Source organism: Panthera leo, chromosome E3 (genome assembly GCF_018350215.1).
Source record: "Panthera leo isolate Ple1 chromosome E3, P.leo_Ple1_pat1.1, whole genome shotgun sequence".
Taxonomy (NCBI): Eukaryota; Metazoa; Chordata; class Mammalia; order Carnivora; family Felidae; genus Panthera; species Panthera leo.
Window position 1 is genome coordinate 40735190 of NC_056694.1, and position 19015 is coordinate 40754204.

General features: G+C 64.6%; 3 protein-coding genes and 1 long non-coding RNA gene across 9 annotated transcripts; 2 read left to right on the forward strand and 2 right to left on the reverse strand.

The window, feature by feature from the left end:
• The first annotated feature begins 305 nt into the window (after positions 1-305).
• On the forward strand, positions 306-4744 carry CCDC78 (coiled-coil domain containing 78). Of its 5 annotated transcripts, none has more exons than XR_006197646.1 (14): positions 306-396; positions 562-934; positions 1232-1318; positions 1391-1477; positions 1713-1838; positions 2151-2218; positions 2344-2422; positions 2527-2652; positions 2887-3074; positions 3142-3313; positions 3453-3541; positions 4248-4314; positions 4396-4492; positions 4589-4676. XR_006197646.1 is itself a non-coding variant. In XM_042921418.1 (14 exons), the coding sequence occupies exons 2-14, from the start codon at positions 875-877 to the stop codon at positions 4698-4700; spliced, it is 1362 nt and encodes a 453-aa protein (XP_042777352.1). In that variant the 5' UTR covers positions 306-396; positions 562-874; the 3' UTR covers positions 4701-4744. The 5 variants fall into 5 exon arrangements, 4 of the variants coding, with proteins under 4 accessions (XP_042777352.1, XP_042777354.1, XP_042777353.1 ...); XM_042921418.1 differs by having other exon boundaries at positions 4392-4492; positions 4589-4744; XM_042921420.1 differs by having other exon boundaries at positions 3498-3541; positions 4392-4492; positions 4589-4744.
• Positions 4745-4818: 74 nt separating this feature from the next.
• On the reverse strand, positions 4819-7094 carry ANTKMT (adenine nucleotide translocase lysine methyltransferase). The gene is made up of 5 exons (XM_042921428.1): positions 6007-7094; positions 5703-5807; positions 5470-5610; positions 5207-5257; positions 4819-5070 (listed from the first exon to the last, which is right to left on the reverse strand). Exons 1-5 carry the CDS (start codon positions 6166-6168, stop codon positions 4849-4851), a joined length of 681 nt encoding a protein of 226 aa, XP_042777362.1. The 5' UTR covers positions 6169-7094; the 3' UTR covers positions 4819-4848.
• On the reverse strand, positions 7086-13603 carry METRN (meteorin, glial cell differentiation regulator). Of its 2 annotated transcripts, XM_042921423.1 has the most exons (5): positions 13513-13603; positions 10910-11018; positions 9962-10021; positions 9671-9877; positions 7086-8211 (listed from the first exon to the last, which is right to left on the reverse strand). In XM_042921423.1, the coding sequence occupies exons 1-5, from the start codon at positions 13528-13530 to the stop codon at positions 7769-7771; spliced, it is 837 nt and encodes a 278-aa protein (XP_042777357.1). In that variant the 5' UTR covers positions 13531-13603; the 3' UTR covers positions 7086-7768. The 2 variants fall into 2 exon arrangements, with proteins under 2 accessions (XP_042777357.1, XP_042777356.1); XM_042921422.1 differs by lacking the exon at positions 13513-13603 and adding an exon at positions 11459-11568 and having other exon boundaries at positions 8131-9877; positions 10910-11310.
• A 1337-nt stretch (positions 13604-14940) lies between these two features.
• Positions 14941-17067, forward strand: LOC122209850. Its single transcript, XR_006197777.1, has 3 exons — positions 14941-15092; positions 15531-15712; positions 16092-17067. It is a non-coding gene; the product is annotated as an uncharacterized LOC122209850 (long non-coding RNA).
• Positions 17068-19015: the final 1948 nt, after the last annotated feature.

The following is a 19015-nucleotide window of genomic DNA, read 5'->3' on the forward strand; positions in this document are numbered from 1 at the left end:
CCGCCCCGCCCCTCAGGCCCCCCTCCCGTCACGGCGCGACACGGGTCCCGAAATGTTCCCCTTACCCGCAAGGGCTGCGCCCGCCCCCCGACTGCGCGGACCGCTTGAGAGACAGCGGGACAGAGATGGGCCCAGGGCACTATCCTCAGGGCCCGAGCGGAGCGCGGCGCTCCGCCTGGCCGCCGCCACCGGCCCGCGCCCCGGCGCAGGGAACAAGCGTGCGCAGGCGGGGGCGCGCGCGTGCCCGGTGGGGGCCGCACGCACGTTCGGCCCCGCCACGCGGGGCGCTGCGGTGCGTCCTCCGCGAAGCCTTCCCGGCTCGGGAGCTGAGCCATTCCTCTTGAGACCCCCAGGCCTTAACTGGAATGTCTGCGTCCCCCTTCCCTCAGGCTGGTGGTGAGAGAATCTGCAGTTTGTTCGCCTGCCCATCCCAGCGTCCGACCAGAAACAGCAGGCACACAGGGGGCGCCTGCTGAGTGTGTGAACCCCCACGGTAGAGCAGGGCACTCTGCGAGAGGAAAACGGTAACAGCAGCGGTCACTCTGTCTCACACCTTCCCAGGCTGGGCGCTCTCATGCACTCCTGGTTCCATCTGCGCCCAGGATAAATGCAGCGGTGCTGGTCTGCATTTCGGAGAGGAGAAAACGGAAACCAAAAAGGACGGACCATGGAATGAGCTGAGAGAGTCCCCCTCCCCACCTCCTCAGCCACCACCGAACTTCCCCTTCCCGACTGCCCTCGTGGGTGGGGCCCTCAGAGACCGGGGACCAGCAGGAGACCAACAGAGGCCTTAGCAACGCCCCAAGCCTCTGTGTTGCAGCAACAGGCCAGTAGGCAAGGTGGCACTGCACTTGGGCCAGACTTCCTTTTGCTTATGGAGCATGCAGCAGCCCCAGGCCCCAGGCCGGAGCCCCCACCCTGGGCCACTGAGAATGTGAGTCCTTCAAGGACACTCCTGCTTCTGTCATGGGGTCAGGGTGCCTCCCCATCACCTCAAAGGCCAGGAAGGGTGCCATGTCCTGGATTTGATCCTGGCCATGGGAGAAACTGCCTAGTTCACTCAGGCTGTGGGGGCGGTGTGTGTGTGTGTGTGTGTGTGTGTGTGTGTGTGTGTGTGTGTGTAGGGGATATTAGGGAGGAAGAGTGCATGGCTGGTGGCTCCATGGGAGTGGAGGCCACAGCCCAGGCCTGAGACCCACCTGGGGGGTGCGGGTGGGCGGTTCCTCCCCAGGTTCTGCGGCAGGCCGAGGACTGGACAACCAGCCTCAAGACAGAGCTTCCCTCAGATCTACAACTGAGTGAGGAGCAGCGGCTGCAGGTTGGTGTGGGGCCCTGGGGTGCTAGCAAGGAGGGTCCCACAGACCCCACCTCTTACTCTGGCCACCCACAGATCTCCAAGGAGTTGGTTGACCTGCAGATCACAACGCATCACTTGCGGGAGCAACACGAGGCTGAACTCTTCGAGCTGAAGAGTGAGGTGGGTGCCGATGTGTGCCCACATGTGCCCTGAACACACAGGAGGAGGGTGCATACCGAGGACCAGTGCTGGGAGGGGTCCAGGGGCACCCCATGTGATTGTACACACTCACGGAGTGCCTGTGTCTCCACCTCTCCCGCGTGTGCTCTGGTGCCCTGCGTGGGTCCAGATGATGTTGACCTGCCCCGGGTGTCCTGGCAGGCGGGCGCACCTGCTCACCCTGGCCACCCTGCAGGTCCTGCGGCTGGAGAGCCGGGTGCTGGAGCTAGAGCTGCATGGAGATTGTGCAGCCCCGGCAGAGGCTGACCTGGGGCGCCGCCAGAAGCCGGCACAGGGGCTTGGGCACAAGGCCCGGGAGCAGGTACACTCCATCCACCACAGACCCCAGGTCACCCTAAGTGCATGGAGGGCCTGGCTGGGTGGATTGGGCGGCGGGGAGCCAAACAGGGGTGCACAGGGGCGCAGTGAGGTTGGGACCGGCTCTCCTGTACAGGCACAGCCTGAGGACTTCTTGACCCCTAAGACCGAACAACAGAAGCTGGGGAACAGTGTGAGCGTGCAGCTCCCTAGCCTGGGAATTAGTGCAGATCTGTCCCAGCCCAGGGTGCGGCTGGGCAATGCCAGGGACCCAGAGCTTGGGGTCTCATTCAGCCAGCCCTTGTGTACCCGGCAGCTACAGGGAGAATGGCAGCGAGTGCTGGAGCAGCACAGGGCCCAGACGCAGGCGCTGGAGACCCGCGTGTGAGTGGCTGCCTCACCCGGGATGGGGAGGATCCGCGAGGGCACCTGGCGCAGATCGGCTGTTCCCAAGAGGCAGAGGGAGGCCCCGCCCTGAGCCCAGCTGAGCTTGACGCCCACGTCTACAGGGCAGATCTGGCTCGGCGGCTGCAGGGAGCCCGAGAGGAGGCCAAGATAGCTGGGCAGCGACTGGCCACACAAGCCATGGTGAGGCCCAGCCCGATCCCCTGACATCTGGTAGACGGGTGTCCTACAGCGTCAGCAAAGGGCCACCTCGTGGAGCGCAGGTTCAAGGCTGCCTCCACCCGCAGGTATTGTCTGCCTGCCAGGGCCAGCTCCGCCAGGCTGAGGCGGAGAACGCCCAGCTGCAGCTGCAGCTCAAGAAGCTGAACCAAGAGTATGCCATCCAGCTGCAGCGATGTGCCCAAGCCGTGGCCGTGAGCACCACCTGGGGGTGGCCCTGTGCTGGGTGGGAGGCTTCGGGTCCCGCGGAGCCCAAGCCTGGCCCGAGTGCGCTGGGCTGCTTCCCGGACACCCCGTGGGCCCGGCCTGCCGCACGGCCCAATCTGCTCCACAGAGGAAACCGTGGGAGGAAGTGTGGGCCCAACCAAGCCCCGCCCTTGTCAGCCCTGGCCCCACCCCCACCCCCAGCCCCGCCCAATCTCCTCCAGGAGTCTGCAAAGCGCACCGGCCAGGTGCCCGAAGCCGCAGCCCTTAGGACGTTCCTGGAGACCACTCTGGAGGACATCCGGGCAGCACACCGCAACCGTGAACAGCAGTTGGCCCGGGCTGCTCGCGCCTACCGCAAGCGCCTGGCAGATCTGAGCCGTAGACATGAGGAGCTGCTGGCCAACCACAGGTGGGCCCGTCCCTGAGACGGGCACCTGGGGGTGGGGTGGCCCTGTGTGACCCGGCATGTGGCTTAGTGTGCAGCAGGTGCCGGCGGACCCCAGTGGGGCACCCTGGACCCCCAAGGCTACCTTTGATGCAGCCACCTCAGACCTGGAGCCACTGCCTCTGCACCTGGTCACCGAACTCAGTCACCTACCAGAGAACCAGGCCAGGCTGGAGACGAAGCTCTGGAAGCTCCAGGCCCAGGTGGGCTCTCCCTGCTGCCCTACACTGGCCTTGGAGCTCAGAGCCCCAGAAGAAACCCCAGCCCCAGGACAGGCTCAGCAAAGGTCCAACCCTTGAGTAGCCTGCCTTACTGAGCTGACAGAGAGTTCCTACCACACAGCCTTTCCAGTCCAATGGGCTCATGACGCTGCTCTTGTTCCTACAGAAGGGACCCAGTGGAGCCTCCCAGGGGAGCACATCAGAGCCACAGTGAGTACCCTGGGGTGGGTGTTGGGGAGATCTGCGGGGAGAGCATTCATTTATTCCCCCAACTCTAACTGCGGGGTGGGAGAACAGGGAGGCCCATCTGTGTCCTTGGGTCTCGGTCTATATGGGGGGCATCAACAATCACAGAAAGCCAAGTGCCTGGGGTGAAGGGGGTACCTGACAGGAGAGGGGCTAACCGTGACTAGAAGGATCAGGGAGAGACCCTGAGGAAGGGACATTTCAGCAAGACCCAGAGGACGGAAGGATGAAGAGGTGTGGTGGGATGGCCAGCAGAGGCCCTGGCCCCAGGACGGGATAGGGGTGGGCCGCCTGGTGACTTTCACAGCCCTTGCCTCTAGATCTCCGTGTGTCTGACTACAGTGGGCAGGGACTGTGTCAGCGCAACTCCGAGTTTCGAGAAGCAGACCCCTAGAATGGGGAAAGTCTTCCATCAACATCCATACAGCACTGGGGTCACTATTTTACCTCGTGACTTAGGCCTGAGTCCCTGTACAGGGAAGGCTGTCCTCCTGTACAGATGGCTCAAAGGCCCAAGTGGGGCCCAAAGTAGACAGGTGGGCCCATGCAGTCCTGCACTGGCTCCCAGCAGGCAAATCAGGAATCTAGGAGCCCCAATTTGAGCATGATCATTGGTCAACACCTGGCCTGATGCTGGCCCTCACACATGCCCCTCCCTCTCTCCTCCCAGGGGCCAGGAACCTGCCTCCTGGGCCCAGATCCACCAGAAGCTCCGGGACTTCTCCCATGGCACCCAGGTAGTGGGCAAGGCCTGGCTGGGGACCCCCTCCTCACACTCTGTCCTGCCTCAGAGCTTCTGCCCTCCCCATGCCAGGCAGAGCTGGAACGTGAGCGGGCAAAGCTACTAGTCCGGGCCACGATGGCTGAGGAGCAACTTTCTGAGCTACAGGACTATGTGGACCAGCACTTAGGCAGGTGGGCTGGGAGTGAACTGAGGGCCTCAGCTCCAGGCAAGAGAGTCACGGCTTGTGCACAGCCAGGCAGGTGACTAAGCCTGACTCCTTCGAGCAGGTACAAACAAGAGATCCTGAGGCTGAGGAAGCTAATGGGTGCAGAGGATGTCTGCAAAGTGGGGGCCACCCCTCCAGTCAAGCCCCAGCACTCCAAGACCCACAGCCGCTAGCCAGCTGTCAAATGCACTCAGCAGAACTCTTCGCAGCCGGCATGGAACCCTCCTCACACCACCCCCTTGCCGGCAGAGGTCATGCCACCCAACCCTCCACCTAACAAGAGTCAGTACGTAGTCCAGAGTCTTTATTGTGTCCAAGTGGTCAGCCAACCTGAGAACGGGGGGCTCCAGGGACTGAGGCAGAACTGGGTTCCGGGGAAGCCTGACCGTTTGGCCCACCACTATGGACATCATAGGCCCAGACACGGTCCAGACCCTCCCCCATCACAGCCACAGGCTGCCAAGTGGGGAGGGGGAAGCGCCCCGACACCACCCGGGCCCCTGCGGGCAACTCTGCCTGCAGCTTGTCTTCCAGCAGGGGGAGCTGTGGGAGAGAGAGCAGGAGGGAGGACAGGGTGGGCAGGATTGAATACAACTGCCCCTGCCCAGCTCCTCCAGGCCCAACCCCTCCACTGAGGGTGGCCCGGGCCTCCCCTGGGGCTAGCAAACCCCAGACCTACCACGCTAGGGGCCAGGAACACAGACACGTTGTGGCAGTCCCTCAGGCTCACCTGCAAGAAGAGGTCACCCCAGCAGGGAGCGGGGCCCCAGCCGAGGAAGAGGTCTGGTGAGCTTGGGGTAACTGTGGCTTCCAAGTCCTGGCCCCAGCCCACGCGGGTGCAGGCAGGGGAACCTGGGGTTGTCAGCAGGGTGGCCAACCCAGAGCTGGAAGTGTGGAGACCAGGCGTGGGGGCCCCTGGGGGTCCGGGACTCCCTGGGTTACCTTCCAGAGGTCCTCACGGAGGTAGCAAACACTGCCGGCACAGCCTGCTCTCCACGCGTGCAGCCGGGCCAGCCCCACTAGCCACGGGTTCAGCTCGTAGCCCACAGCCGGGCGGAGACCGCACTTATGAGCAGCCAGCACCTGTGGGCACACGCAACTGTGGGTCCAGAAGGTGGGGAGGTGCGCTGGCGAGAGGGGGCGACAAGGACACCCCCCCGCATCCCACTCCTTACAATCCTGCCGTCGCCAGAGCCCAGGTCCACCGTCTTTCCAGGACGGCCTCGCAATAGCGACAACACGTGCTCCACCTGCCGCTCACTTGCACCGACATAGGGCACCTGGGCAAGGAGGCAAGCGGGGCTGGGTCCCCAAACCTGATCCCACGTTGGGGGGGGGGGGGGTGAGACGCGCAGAGCTTGCCTCCTGAGCTTTCAAGGTCCCCACCCACGGCCCGCCAGGGAGAGGCAGCGCCTCCCACTCACTGCGGGCTCGGCTCCGCCCCCGGACCCCGCCCCCAGCCATGGCCCCGCCCCGCACCTGCAGCCGCAGCGGCACGCGGCGGAAGCCAGGCTGCAGCAGCAGCGCCCACGCGATGTAGGCGGCCAGGCCTGAGCCCGCCGCCGCCTGCAGCAGCTCCAGCGCGCCCAGCCGCCGCTCGCGCAGCTCCGACAGCGCCTCGCCCGGGTCGTCCTGCTCCATGGCGGCGGGACGCGCGCCCCAGGGTCGCCCCGCCCGAAGGCCCCTCCCGGGCTCGGGTCGGACACCCTCACACGCGAGCCGGAAGCCGGAGGGGGCCCTCCTCCCCGCCCCCTACTGGAAGTGGCGGGGAGCCGGAAGTGCGGGGGGGGGCGGAGCGCCGGAAGCGGCCTTCCACTCGCTTTCCGCCGCGGCCCGGGGCCCTTCCCGCGCGTTCCGGGTCCTACTGGGACGTCTGCGGCCGCCAGCCGCACCGGCCCAGCCGGCGCACGCAGGGGACCCCTGGGAAGGGCCAGGCAGGCGTGGCCGGAGCCGGGGGCGGGGGGCGGCCGTGGAGCTTGGCGGGAAGGGAGCCCCGGGGTGTGGGGCGGCCCGAGCCGCAAGGCTGTCTCAGAGAGACTGGTGGAGGTCCCCGCCCACCGCGACACCCGAAGGCCAGCCAAGCCCGGGGGCGGGCTCAGGGAGGACACCCTCCCGGGCCCTTCCCACAGCTGAAGGCAATTAGCCCGAGTGGACAGGACGGGGAGGGTGCGGCGGAAGTTGGGAGCTCAGCTGAGAGGTAGGGTTGACCGGGAGATCTAGCTGACCCGAGAAGGCACATGTTGGCTGTGAGTGTGGTCGGACGGGGGCCGGATATGAGGGGTCGAGCGACTGGCAGCCGGCCCAGCCACGGGAGTGGAAGAAAGAGCCCCAAGAGCTAGGCAGACCACCTTCCTTCTCCAAAAACGCAAAAAAAAAAAAAAAAAAAAAAAAAATGAGTTCCCGGAGGTGATCTGGCAAAGCCTGGGGGTGGGAGAAACAAATAGGGGGACAGAGCCCTGGGTCAGGTGGCAGAGCCAGAATCTCCTCATCCCACCTTGAGGCTGGGTGAGATGTCTCGTGAATGTTAGGGGCTTTCATGTACACAGGTCATGGCCTGGCTACTTGGACATCCGCGACCCTGGTCCGGAGCCTCAGCATCAGACAATATAAACATGCCCAAGACCCCTGCCCCCACCTTCAGGTACACATCGCCTCACATGCCTGCCTGTACTTGTCCCCAACTGGCCCCAGTCCTGAAAGACAGGCTCCTGTGGGTGGCAGGAAACTCCAGTGCCATGCTCCCAAGAAATGAGCACTGGGGAGGAGGGTCGGCCCCACGTGGCTCACAGGGTCCTGTCTCCTGTGGGACTGTCACTGGGCCCTCCCCAGAAAGAAAGTTTGTGCACTGGGCTCTAGGCAGTTGGGGGGGGGGGTGCTTACACAGTAGCCCACCCTTGTGTGTTTTGTTCCTTGTTTTATTCCTAGGGTAGCACCTGGCACCTAGAAGGCACTCAATAAAAGCTGTTGACTGAATGAATGCACGTAACCAGACTCCTCAGTGCACACACCCCACAACTCTCATGTTTACTCAGGTGCTCTGCTCCTCAGCAGTCGGGCACGTACCTGTGTGAGTGCACATGCCCAGAGGTGCCCCACAGGCCAGCTCCCTTAGCCCACAGCCCCCACATACATGCTCACCCACACCGTTTCCCCTTGCCCCCGCCCCCCAGGGCAGGCATGAAGCCCCTGGCCCAAGACTTTGGGGCATGATCTGGAGCACCCCGGGCCTCCTTTAGCCCTGTTAGCCATACCCACTTCTGCCCTTTCTGCACCTTATGAAAAGAATACTAGTTGCAAAGTTAGCACTTTGCGGAGGGGGTGTGCATGGGAGGCTCAGGCACTTCCTGGGACAGGTGCGTAGAGACCAGTGTCCAACCAAGGGCTCAGCCCAGAGCAGCCGCCCTACGTTTTTGTGGACAGGTGGTCTGGGAGGCAGTCCACAGTGACCCCTGGGTGTGGCCAGGGGCGTCCTTCCCATGAAAGGCTGTGGGGAACTGACCACAAAATCAGGACAGATACCAAGGGTAAGGATAGCCTTGGAGAGGAAGCCGTCCTTGGGGCCTGGACAAAGCAGAAACCTCCCAGCAGAGGAGGAGGATCGGGAGAGTACACCCATCTCTTCCTCCTCTGGTCTTTGCCGAGATGCTCTTCGGTGAGGGGAAGAGTCCAGGGGAAAGGTCCAGGCTGGAGATCAAAACACAGGGTCATCAGCACACTGATGGTTTTTAAAGCCACGAGGCTGCTCCAGCTCTCCGATGAGTGAATATCAAGGGACAGGAGAGGTCTACTGCGTGACCCTGAGCACTCCATGGTTGAGAGTGTGGGGAGAAGGGAGCGGCAGTGAGCCTCAGGAGGGCGGGTGGCTGCAAACCCCTGGGAACCCGCCTCCCCTACCCACAACTGTCAGCCAAATCTGGAAGAAGGAGCCCTGTATCTGGGCCCTGCACAGACCGGCCGGCCTCTCTTTTAGTCTCAGCTCCTGCCTGAAAGATGAGGCGGCCCCCGGCCTCCATGCCCACCGTCAGCTCCTTCCCCACTGCAGACTGGCGGATGAGGATGGGAAGCTGTTTCTGGGGCTCAGCCTGTGAGTCCAGGTGCCCCACCCCCACCCTGAGCTTTGGCTTCCTCAGGAACGCGTGGGGTTGGAGTGAGCAGAGTCAGCCAGTCCCGGTTCAGAAGCCCTCGCGTGCACCCCCGCCCCAGGGGCATTCAGCCTCCGCACAGGGCTTTGTCCCAAACTGCCCTGGCCTTTTATGTGACTGAGGCTGAAGAGGAAGGCGGAGGCAGCAACAATGGGGCCAGTGGCGGGAAACGGTCCTTAGAGACCCCATTGTATCACCCTGCCCTCCAGAAACGGTGCCCGACCCTGCAGGGCAGACCCCGCTCCCGTGAGGATGAGCCATTTCCGGATGCTACGCAGGTCTCAGGGCCCTCAGGACAGAGGGGGCCGTTCTTCCCCGAGGATCGGACGCGGCCAGGATGACTCTGCTGGGCTCCCAGCGGACCACAGAGGGAAGTCTGGCATCCTGCCAGATTGCACCGCCTTCCCTCACAGGCTAGGAGTGCTGTCTTCCTGCCTGTCCCCCAGTAAAGGACCCCTCTCACCTCAGACCTGGGGAGTTACAGCCCTTTTTCCGCTTGCATTCTCACTTACGGAAGAACCTGGCCTCGAAGGTAAGAGCAGCAGAGCTGAGGATCATGTGGGAGGAAGGGTCCCTGCTTCCCCCCAACCCAAGCAGCAGCTCGCCTTCAAGGCACGGGCACGGGCCACTCTCCCACTCACTAGCTGGGTGGCCTTAGACAAGGCATCACTGCCCAGAGCCTCAGGGTCCCACTCCGAAGCAGAAATCGGAGCAGTGGGGCTGGGGGGGCTTAGATGGCCCAGGCTCAGGCATGGGACACTCCATCTACGCTGGCTAATGACATCAGTGTTCTTATTGGTTATGGCTATCACCTCAGAAGCAGCTGGGACCCTGAGGAGGCTGTCCCTCCCCACCCACCCTCTCCCAGCCCCTCCCCAGTGCCCTGCTCCCGGCCGCTCAGTCCAGTGCCACCTCACAGGGGTGGAGGTGGTCGGCGTGGGCAGCCGCATAGGCACGGCTGAATTCCTGGAAGCGGGGTGCACAGCCCAGCCAGGCCTCACCAAAGCGGCTCCAGCCCATGAAGAGGAAGGCGCCGGGGCCAGGACGGACGCCGCAGCGCAGCGGGGTGTGAATGGAGGCCTGGCCCCCGGACTCCCCGACCCGGAACAGCGGCAGCGTCTGTCGGAGGACACGGGCAGCTGCCACTGTGATAACAGATTCCTGCAGCTCTGTGTTGTGGGCAACCCCGCGGATGGTTCCGTTGATCACTGCGAGGAGACATGCTGCCAGTGGCTTGCAGGGCAGGGCAGGGCAGACCCCAGCCCCCACCCCCCTGCGGTGGGGACACTCACCGAAGTCGCTGGTGCACGCAGTCAGCAGGAGCTCGGCATCGCTGCAGGGCCTGCAGACACCTGGCATGAAGGGGGGATCCCGACTGTAGGTCCTGCCGTCTCCTGGACCCCCCTAGGCCTCCCCCCAGCTAGAGGCAGGAGGGAGAGGGCAGGCCACCAGACCCTCCCCTCACGGCCTGATGGCAACGGGGGACCCGAGGGAGCAGACGGGCACACACATCTTGAAGACACGCTGTATTCGGGGTGACACTTGCACGCTCATGCAGGCACAGACGTGGGCCTAGGGGCCGTGCCCAGTGCGCGGGCACAGGGACTCGCCAACCTGCAGGGGGTGTCTGGGGGCACACTCCCATACACCCATCTTACATATGCACACCAGCACGAGGGAACCCTGCGGCCCCCAGAGCTGCCTCCCGCCGCCCAAAGACACCAGCCCAACCTGGTGGGAGACAGGAGGGACTTTGGAGTAGTTGGCCTGGGGCCAGGGTGCAGAACAGAAAGATCCCCTGTGGGGTCAGGCTTCAAGTTCTAAGAGAGTAAAGAGCTGGGCCTGGTGCCCTGCAGGGGGGGGCAAGGCAGCGTCTCCATGGTGACCAGGCACACACTGGACTTTTTGTTGTACTAGACTGGGGGAGGGGAGGGAGGTCACTGCCGGGCCAGGGAGCCCTGGACAGCTTTGGCTGGAGGCTTTGATTCTGTCCCTCCGTCTTCCCCTCCCCCAACCCCTCAGGGACCAGGAGTCCCCGCAGCCTCCCCTTTCCCCCATTCTGCCCAGTGCTAGCTCTTTCCCTAGGCTGAATCATGAGGGATTGCCCGCCCCCTTTCCAGACCCTCCGACCTGTCCTCGCTAGCTGTGTGGCCTCTGACAACCCATTTCGCTCTCATGCCTGTTGCTCTCCCTGTACAGTGGGGACGACAGGCCCACCCCCCACCCAGCTCATCACTCACCATCGGCACCAAGACCGTGGGCCTGTGGAGGCAGCTCTGGGTACCTGTCCTCGTGCGTTTCGAAGCGGAAGGAAGCCACGCGGCGGCTGATGTCTGGGTGCGGGGTGGCCTGCAGGAAGAGGGCCCGGCGCTCACGGGGACCCCAGCGCACGCACCGGCCCCCCGCCGGGCCCAAACCCTCGGCCAGCAGCAGCTCCAGGGCGCCGCCCGCCCGCTCCGCGAAGACTTGGGCGCCTGCGAAGGACCGCGCGGGCCGCAGGCAGGCGATGCCCGAGCGCGTGCCGGAGCCGGAGCCGGCCAGGGTCAGGCGCAGCGCCCCGGCCGGGTACAGCCACTGGATCACGCCCTCCGAGCAGGCCAGGGACAGCTGCCCCACGCTGCCCGGCTCCTGGGTCAGGCCGCTGGGGACAGGACGGGAGGCGCTGAGGCAGGCGGCCCGCGTCCCCACCCGGCACGGCCCGCTCGCCCTGCACCCTCCCCCGCAGCCAGCGGCAGCTGTGTTCACTTTGTTCTCCGGACCCCGGGGGCGCGGCCTTGGGGCGGTCGTACCTGCCGCTCCAGCTGCAGCCGTCCCCCGAGTAGCCGGCGTGGGTGGCGGTGGCCAGGAGGCCCCAGCAGAGCGCGCAAAGCAGAGCAGGGGGCGGCATGACGCGGGCGGGCGGGCGGGGCGGCGGCGGGAGCCCCTGGGTCGCCAGCCGGCCCCGCGCACCCCTCCGCCCGCGCCGCACGGCAGCCGGGCAGTCCCGCCGGGTCCCGGGCGGCCGGGAGGCGGCGGGCCGGGCGCAGCCAATCGCGGCGCGGCCCAGGAACTTTCCACCAATCGCAGCGGCGCTCGCAGGGACGTGAGGCCGAGCCTCGGCCGGGGAGGTGCGGAGGACCGAGCTCGGGGCTCTGTGTGCCGTGTGTCCCCAGCTCGGGACCCCCGACCCCGGCCTCGCCGTGTGCGCCCATGTCCTGGAGCCCCGGCCGGGATAGGGGTGGGAAAGGCGCCCACTGGAGCCTCGGGGCGGGGGCGGGTGGTGGGGTGCTGTGGGGCGTGGGGGGAGGGGAGGAGGAAGGGCGGCTCATCTCGGTGACCCTTTCCAAGAGAGGGCCCTGGGCTTCCAGCTCCCATCGTGCCCCGACCTGGCCCTGCTGATTCGTCCCAAGAGGTGGCCACAGAACCCCCCAAGGATGAGGAGCCCGATGCTAGGCATGTGGGCACCACGGAAAACCAGGAGCCAAAGGACAGCCCTGAGCCCCAGAATCAGGAGGTCCAGACAAACTGAAATGGGGCTAAAACCAAACACCCCAGGGTGCGTGTGGAGGCTGTGTGTGGGGAGGGCGGGGAGCCCAGAGATTTCCTGGGAGCAAGGACTTCCTCTGCGTAGAGGGGATGGGCAACAGATGGCCAGGTAGGGCCTGGAGAGGATTGCAGGCATGGGGGGAGGGGGGAAGCAGACTGCCCTGGCAAAGGCCCAGAGCTGGGTGAAACCCCTGAGTCAGATCACAGAGGCTCTAGGCACAAAGCCAGGAGTCCAACCGCGTACTCCAACCCTTGGGGTCACTGAGAGCTTTTAACCAGGGTCTGCAGGTAACAATATAGACTCTCTGCCATCTGTGGATGTGAACCCTCCACACCACTGCCCCCCACTCAGCCCTCCAGCTACTCCTGAGCCTGAAGGGCATGGCTGGCACATGAGGGAGGTGGTCCCAAGGAGAAAGGGGACACACCCCAGGGCACAACAGGCCCCTGGCTCCAGGCAAGGTGGAGTGAAAACCAACTATCGCAACAGCCAAAAGGCAGAAGGAACCTAAGTGTTTACAGACACAGGAGAGGATAAACAACATGTCCATCCAACAGTGGACTGTGATTCCACCTTAGAAAGGAAGGAGGGGCACCTGGGTGGCTCAGTCGGTTTAGCCCCAACTTGGGCTCAGGTCATGGTCTCGTACATAGTTCATGAGTTCCAGCCTCAGACTCTAGGCTGACAGATCAGAGCCTGGAGCCTGTTTCACATTCTGTGTCTCCCTCTCTCTCTGCCCCTTCCCTGCTCATGCTGTGTCTCTCTCTGTCTCAGAAATAAATAAACATTAAAAAATAAAAATTAAAAAAATGGTCAAGGGAGCAAATTTTACTCAGTTAAAAATGAAAGAGGTAGACAGGGCCCGTACTGGGAACATAGAAGGCAAAAGAGGTTCCAGTAGGAGGAGGGGAGAGGGCACCCCGGACAACACCACAGCTGCTGCGGCCCAGGCGCCCGCGTCCACCTCCCACCTTCTGACCAGTCTCTAGGGCCCGTGTCCAGCCGCGGTCTCTGAGGCACGTAGTGGGCTCCGGGCGCCCTCTGGTGGCAGCGTGAGGAGTCAGCTGCAGACTCACCCCTGCCAGCCTAGAGCCCCTGTCTCTGACTCCCCACTGCCAGCTCTCCCCCAGAGAATGAGTCAATGTCCTGTGGGTGTCCGTGGCCAGCGGCCTGGCCCTGAGCCGTCTCCTCATCACCAGGATTCCCCCGTGCAGACCTCTTACCGTCGCCCAGTGGGTAATCCCGACTCTCTCCCTCAGAAAACCTGCACAGGGGCAACCTGTCTTCACAGCTGCTGCCCTCCCACCAGCAAAGTACCTTGCTGTCGTTAGCCATCAAAGATCTGCTTCCCGTAGGATAAGGAGTCCATCAGGCCATGCCTGCCCTCGATCACTGAGTGCAGTGACCAGAAACACTGCAGGTGTTCAGTAAATACATGAGCAGTGAGTGGCTGCACCAATGAGTGAACAGAGGGCTGAATGAGTGAATGAAAGACATCTCAGACCCCAGTGTCTGTGCTCACACGCCCCCAGCTCCAGGACCTTCAGGGCCCTGACCCTCTCAAGGGGCCTCTCTCCATCCCCACCCATACCCTAGTTCTTCGCAGGGGGTGCAGCTGAGGCTGGACAAGGAGGGGCATCCACACGGAGCCCTGTACTCAAGCAGGGGGTCGGCCCCCGAGGACAACAGATGCCTGACAGGAAGCCCCAGCCCTGGGGGCACAGGCAAGGAACCCTCATGACCAAGGCAGGGGCTGAGCTGGTCGAAGACCTGGGGGAGCGGCAGGTGCGAGAAACAGGGGGAATGCCTCAAGGACAGTGTGGAGCCCAGGACAGACCTGGAACCAGGAAGGTGGCGAGTTGGAGGAGGCAGGTCCAGTCCCGGGCCCATCAGGTACCGAAGGGCCTGCACTTGGCCTGGAGGGGACAGTGAACAGGGCCCCAGAGTAAGAAAGCCCAGACAGAGAGGTCAAGTTCTTTCACTCGCACAAGACTCGCCTGGGCTCTCATTTCAGCAAAAGTGGGGGAGAAGGAGAGGTGAGGCCCCAGCAGAGGCCAGCCCTGCCTGAGTCCCCAGCTGGAGCTGTGGTCATCCAGACCCTTGCAGCTAGGCCCACCTGGATGTGTTGCCCCTCTGGGGTGGGGCTAGGGGCTGGGGACAGCAGAGACAGTTCCCAAACTGAATGCCAGGGGGTGCCAGGAGCCTACCAGAACCCGGACCCCCCAGTGATGTGCTCTGATGGTATCCACCATGAGCACTGGCCTGGATTGCCCCTACCCAGCTTGACCCAGGGTCTCCCAAGGTGCTGGAGTGACCAGCCTGCCCAGAGACCCCATCAGGGAAATGGTCGTATCTGCTGACTCTTCTGGCTCCCCTTTGCCAGCACCCCATTTCCCTGACCCTCACCCCCAGGAGAATCTGGCCTTGCCCACCTATGGATGCTGCATCTGGAGACCCTCGACAGCAAGGTTCCTGTCATGGGGGGGTTTTCTTCCCCTTGACAAGAAATCCACCCCCCACCCCCCCCCCCACACACACACCTTGTATCTTCTGGAGGAGCCAAAAATGCAGCTGCAGATTGACTTGTAGCTGAGCTAAAAATAACTGCCAGGCTCCAGCCAGGGCCCAGGAAAATATCTCATTGCTAGGAGACGACCGTTACTGGGAGACCGCCATTGCTAGGCGACAGGGTTGCCGTGGTGACAGCTGGGCCCTGAGTCATGCTCAGCCCTGTTGCTCCGCCCCTCTGCCCCTGGCAGTCGGCTGGGTCCCAAGAGGAGGAAAGGCTGGGAGCAGAAGGCAGCAAAGGGGCCCACCCCCTGATGCCCACAGCCACCATGGCCACACCAGGCTTTGAGGTTCTCACTCCTGTGGGCGCCCATTCCAGCAGTGGAGTGGTGAGGACGGCAGAACACACAACTCTGCCCCACACGGCCCCTCCCCGGGTGCTGGGGCACGGGAGGGAGGGTGGGGACAGAGGCGGAAAGTGTGACCCATGGCTCCATAGCAGGAAGCTTCAGAGCCTGCCGAATTACAATCGGGCATGGGGCTCTCACAGCCTGGGCTGTGCTAGCTGGCGTGCTGACCTTCAGGGCACCCCCCTTGGACCCCACACCTATTTCCCAGGAGGGGAAATATTTGCCTGATCCCCCCCACCACCACCACCACGGACGGGAGGATTTGGGCCAGGCAGGTGGCTCCAGGCCACATGTACCCAGAGCCCCCACAAGGAACTGCCTGAGGACCTTCTGTAAGGAACCCCAGGCCAGCCATGAGGAGTGACCGCATCGTGGGCAGCCCCAACCCCTGATGTGACCCTTCTCCCCGTCTCATAGAAAGGACTCAGGGTGGGATGCGCCAACAGCCTTCGCTCCTCACCCTCCCGGGACTAAACAACCGGAAACCTCCAGCAGCCTGGCCTGGGGAGACTCCTCTGTGCTCATGCACCAGCCCAAGGAGTGCTCCAGGGGAGGGAGTATTTTAGGTGATGTGCTGCTGTAGGTGAGAAGTGCTCCAGGTGAGGAGTGCTCCATGGGACGGGGTGTTCAGGTGAGGGGACACCATAGGGGAGCACTGTGGCCCTGGAGGAAGGCCAGTGTGGCCACAGCTCCAAGAGCAAGGGGCCAGGTATAGGGCACAGCTGGGGGCCGACGGTGCTGGAGACTCGGGGTTTCTTGGGCTGCAGCGGAGCAGACAGAGCCCTAGGAGGATGGGGCCGAATCCCCTGCTCCACGGGGAGAACAGTGGCCGCCATCAGCCATGGAGGAGAGCAGCCGGCTGGCTGGACGGGGAGGGTGAAAGAGGTGGAGGAGGGAGCAGAACCCACTGGTATTCGGGAGGCAGGCTTGTACAACGGTATTTCACATCCCTCCGAATAAATATTTTTCTTCGCTCAGATCCTTCCAAGGCAGGGAGTCTTCTGAGGCCCCGCTGAGGGCGGAACCTGCTCTCTGCATGAGGTCCTGGCACCTCCTGGAAGCAGGAGGTAAAGCCCTGTCCTCCAGGTCACGGTCACGCACCCTCCACACCGGGGCCCCCACGGGGTGGAGGATGAACTGGAAGGCCAGCCCGCTGGACTTGCACACCAGGGGCGACCGTGTGGGTGACAACACTCAGTCACCCCAGAGGTCTGCACGCGTCCTATTCTGACGGCCCGTGCCAAGCTCCCTGCTTCGACCAGAATTAGCACAAAGGCAAGACACTGATTCTTGAGCCCCTGCCACACGGGAAAGCGGCCGTCACCCCAGCCTCAGCAACCGGATCCAGGGCCCTGCACACAGCGAAAGCAGCGCTCCAGCTCGCAAACAGCTAGGCTCCCCCCCTGCAGCTGCCCCCACCTCACAGCAGCCCCACTGGGTCCTGCTTCCCACCAAAGGCTGCGAACACCAGCTGTTTTCATTTCCCTCTGCCTCTCCAGGGCCTTCCCTCTTGGCCTTAAGGCTCCTCCCCTAATATGAAGACCCCTCTCTGCTCTCCCCACACCTGATCCCTCCCCAGTCTCTGCTCCCAGGAGACCCCGGGATGGGGTCCGGGATGGTCACCATTAGCCTCCATTCTCTGCTCTGAGCCTGCTGGGAGGCCGGAACAGAGCCCTGCACACCCTCCCTCTGCATCCCACCCGGGGCCCCTCTCCCAGCCTGGTCCCTACACAGCGGCCATTACCAACACCCGCCTCCAGCGGGTTCCAGAGCGGGCTCGTCAGGCTCAAGTCCTCAAAACCTAAAAACCCGTGCACACCCCTTCCGGGGTAACTTCGCCCACCCTGCCATCCTTGGGGTCGCCTGTCAAGTGTCCTGTCCTCAGGAGCGACGCCTCCAGCCCCCTCCCGCGGTTACTGTCACGTGGCCCTCTTGAAATTTCATCGCGCTTGTCACTCCCTTGAAATGATCTGGTGGTCACTTGTTTCTCGGCTCTGCGGGAGAGGGGGCGTCCCCGCTGCGGGGGGTTCTGGACTTGGCACCCAGCAGGTGCGCCGGAGACGTGAGGGCCATGAAGGGGGCTTGGCCGCCCGCTCCGCTCCGCAGGAAGGGCTGCGAGGGGGAGGGGGGCACCGTCCTTGCCCTCGAAGGTGGCATCCCAGGGTCGGGACGCGCGGGGCCGGCACCTGTCTGCGCGGGACCACGTACCCCCGAGCCAACCGCCGGCGCCAATGAGCTCGAGTCCTCTCCCCCCGCAGGGCTCCGCGCAGGCAGGGCTCTCCCCGGGCCGGCGGCTCTCGGGCTGCGCGCCCTGCCCGCCCCGCCCCGCCCCGCCGTGCGCGCGGGTCTGCTGTTGTGCGGGCGCCCGAGGCGGAGGGGCAGGGGTGCCGCCGGGCCGGCGCGTGCCCGTGGGCGCGCGGCAGGGCGCGGCGGGCGGGGCGGGGCTCGGCATCCTCGGCGCCCCCGCCCGGGCTCGCCAACCGGATTGGCTCCCGGCGCCGGGAGCGCGCGAGGGCGCGGCGTGTAGAGCCGGGCGGGGGGCGCGCGCGGCGCCGCCGGCGGCCGCGGAGGAGCGCGGGGAGGAGGGCGCGGGGAGGGAGGAGGCGCCCGCCCGGCTCCCTGCAAAGCGGCCTTATTTATCTGGGCACTGCCTCAGCCTCCCCGGTGGGAGGCTCGGGCAGCCGATCCTCTCCCACCGGGGAGCTCCTCTCCGGGCGCGGCCGAGGGGGCCGGCCAGGCCGGGGCGCGGGGCGCGGCTGGGCCCTGCCGGCCAGGCCAGCACCTCGGCCGCCTCCCCGCTTCGCCAGCGCCCATGCCGGGCTCCCCATGACGAGAAGACGCCCGGCGGACAGCGTGGCATGAGCCAGGTGCCCGGGCCGAGGTAAGGTGTGTGCACCGGGCCAGGTTGTGGAGCGGGGAAGGGGCCAGGCCACGCCATCGCGGCGGCCACAATGAGGAGGGGGGAGGGGGCTTCGGACAGGGCCGCCAACACCCCCAGGGTCTCACATCCGCGCGGCCGCTTCCCAGGCGGAGGCCACTGAGCCTGTGGTCCTGACAGGCCCTCCCAGGGCTCCTGACCCCAGAGGCTGCCTGGTTGAAGCACGCTCCCCACAGCCACTGGACCAGGGCTGTGGGCCGGTGCGGCCCGACCATATCTCGGTGGAAGCAGAACTGCAGGCCCCCAGCCGGCGTGGCTGGGTGAGATCCTGGACCTCCTTTGAGCTCTGGGCTTCCCTCCCAGCACCACGAGCCCCTGGGCCTATGAGACAGGTGTTAGACACAGTTCCACTCCAGGAGCCATGTGGATGCATGGCGGGGGCCCAGTCTGCCCTGGACACCTGGGCCTGTGTGGAGCTGCCACCACAGCAGGAGGATGAGGGGAAAGGAGGAGGCTGGCCACGTGCCTGGTCCTGGAGGAGGGGTCGAGCCTTGGCCAAGGCTGGACGGCCTCAGAAGGGAAACCGGGCACTCTGAGACTTGCTAGGGTAGGGGTCTGGCCTCCCGGGATTTCAGGGGAGAGAGTCCCCCACCCATCACCCCAGAAGGAAAGCAGGCCTAGCTGTTGGAGCCTCAGGGAGCCCACGGCCCAGTGGCCACTCCTCCAGCCCCTCCCGGCCTCTGCACAGGAAGCCTTCCCTCCAAAGAGACAACAGATGGCGGATGCCGCTTCACCTGCCCACTCGGTCAGTCCCTTCCCGGTACCCGCCACCTCCCAGGCCCCTTCCTTCAGCCAACGCCTCTGAGCGGAGGCCTGGGCTGGGTCCCTGAGAGGGCAAAGGCTTGATGGAGACTTGCTGGCCTGGCAGGAGGTGGCCACAGGTCTGGACCAGGAGCTATGGGGACAAGGGAGATCCAAACCCCGGTCGTAAACGTGGGCAGTGCAGGGCAGATTGTTCAGGCCC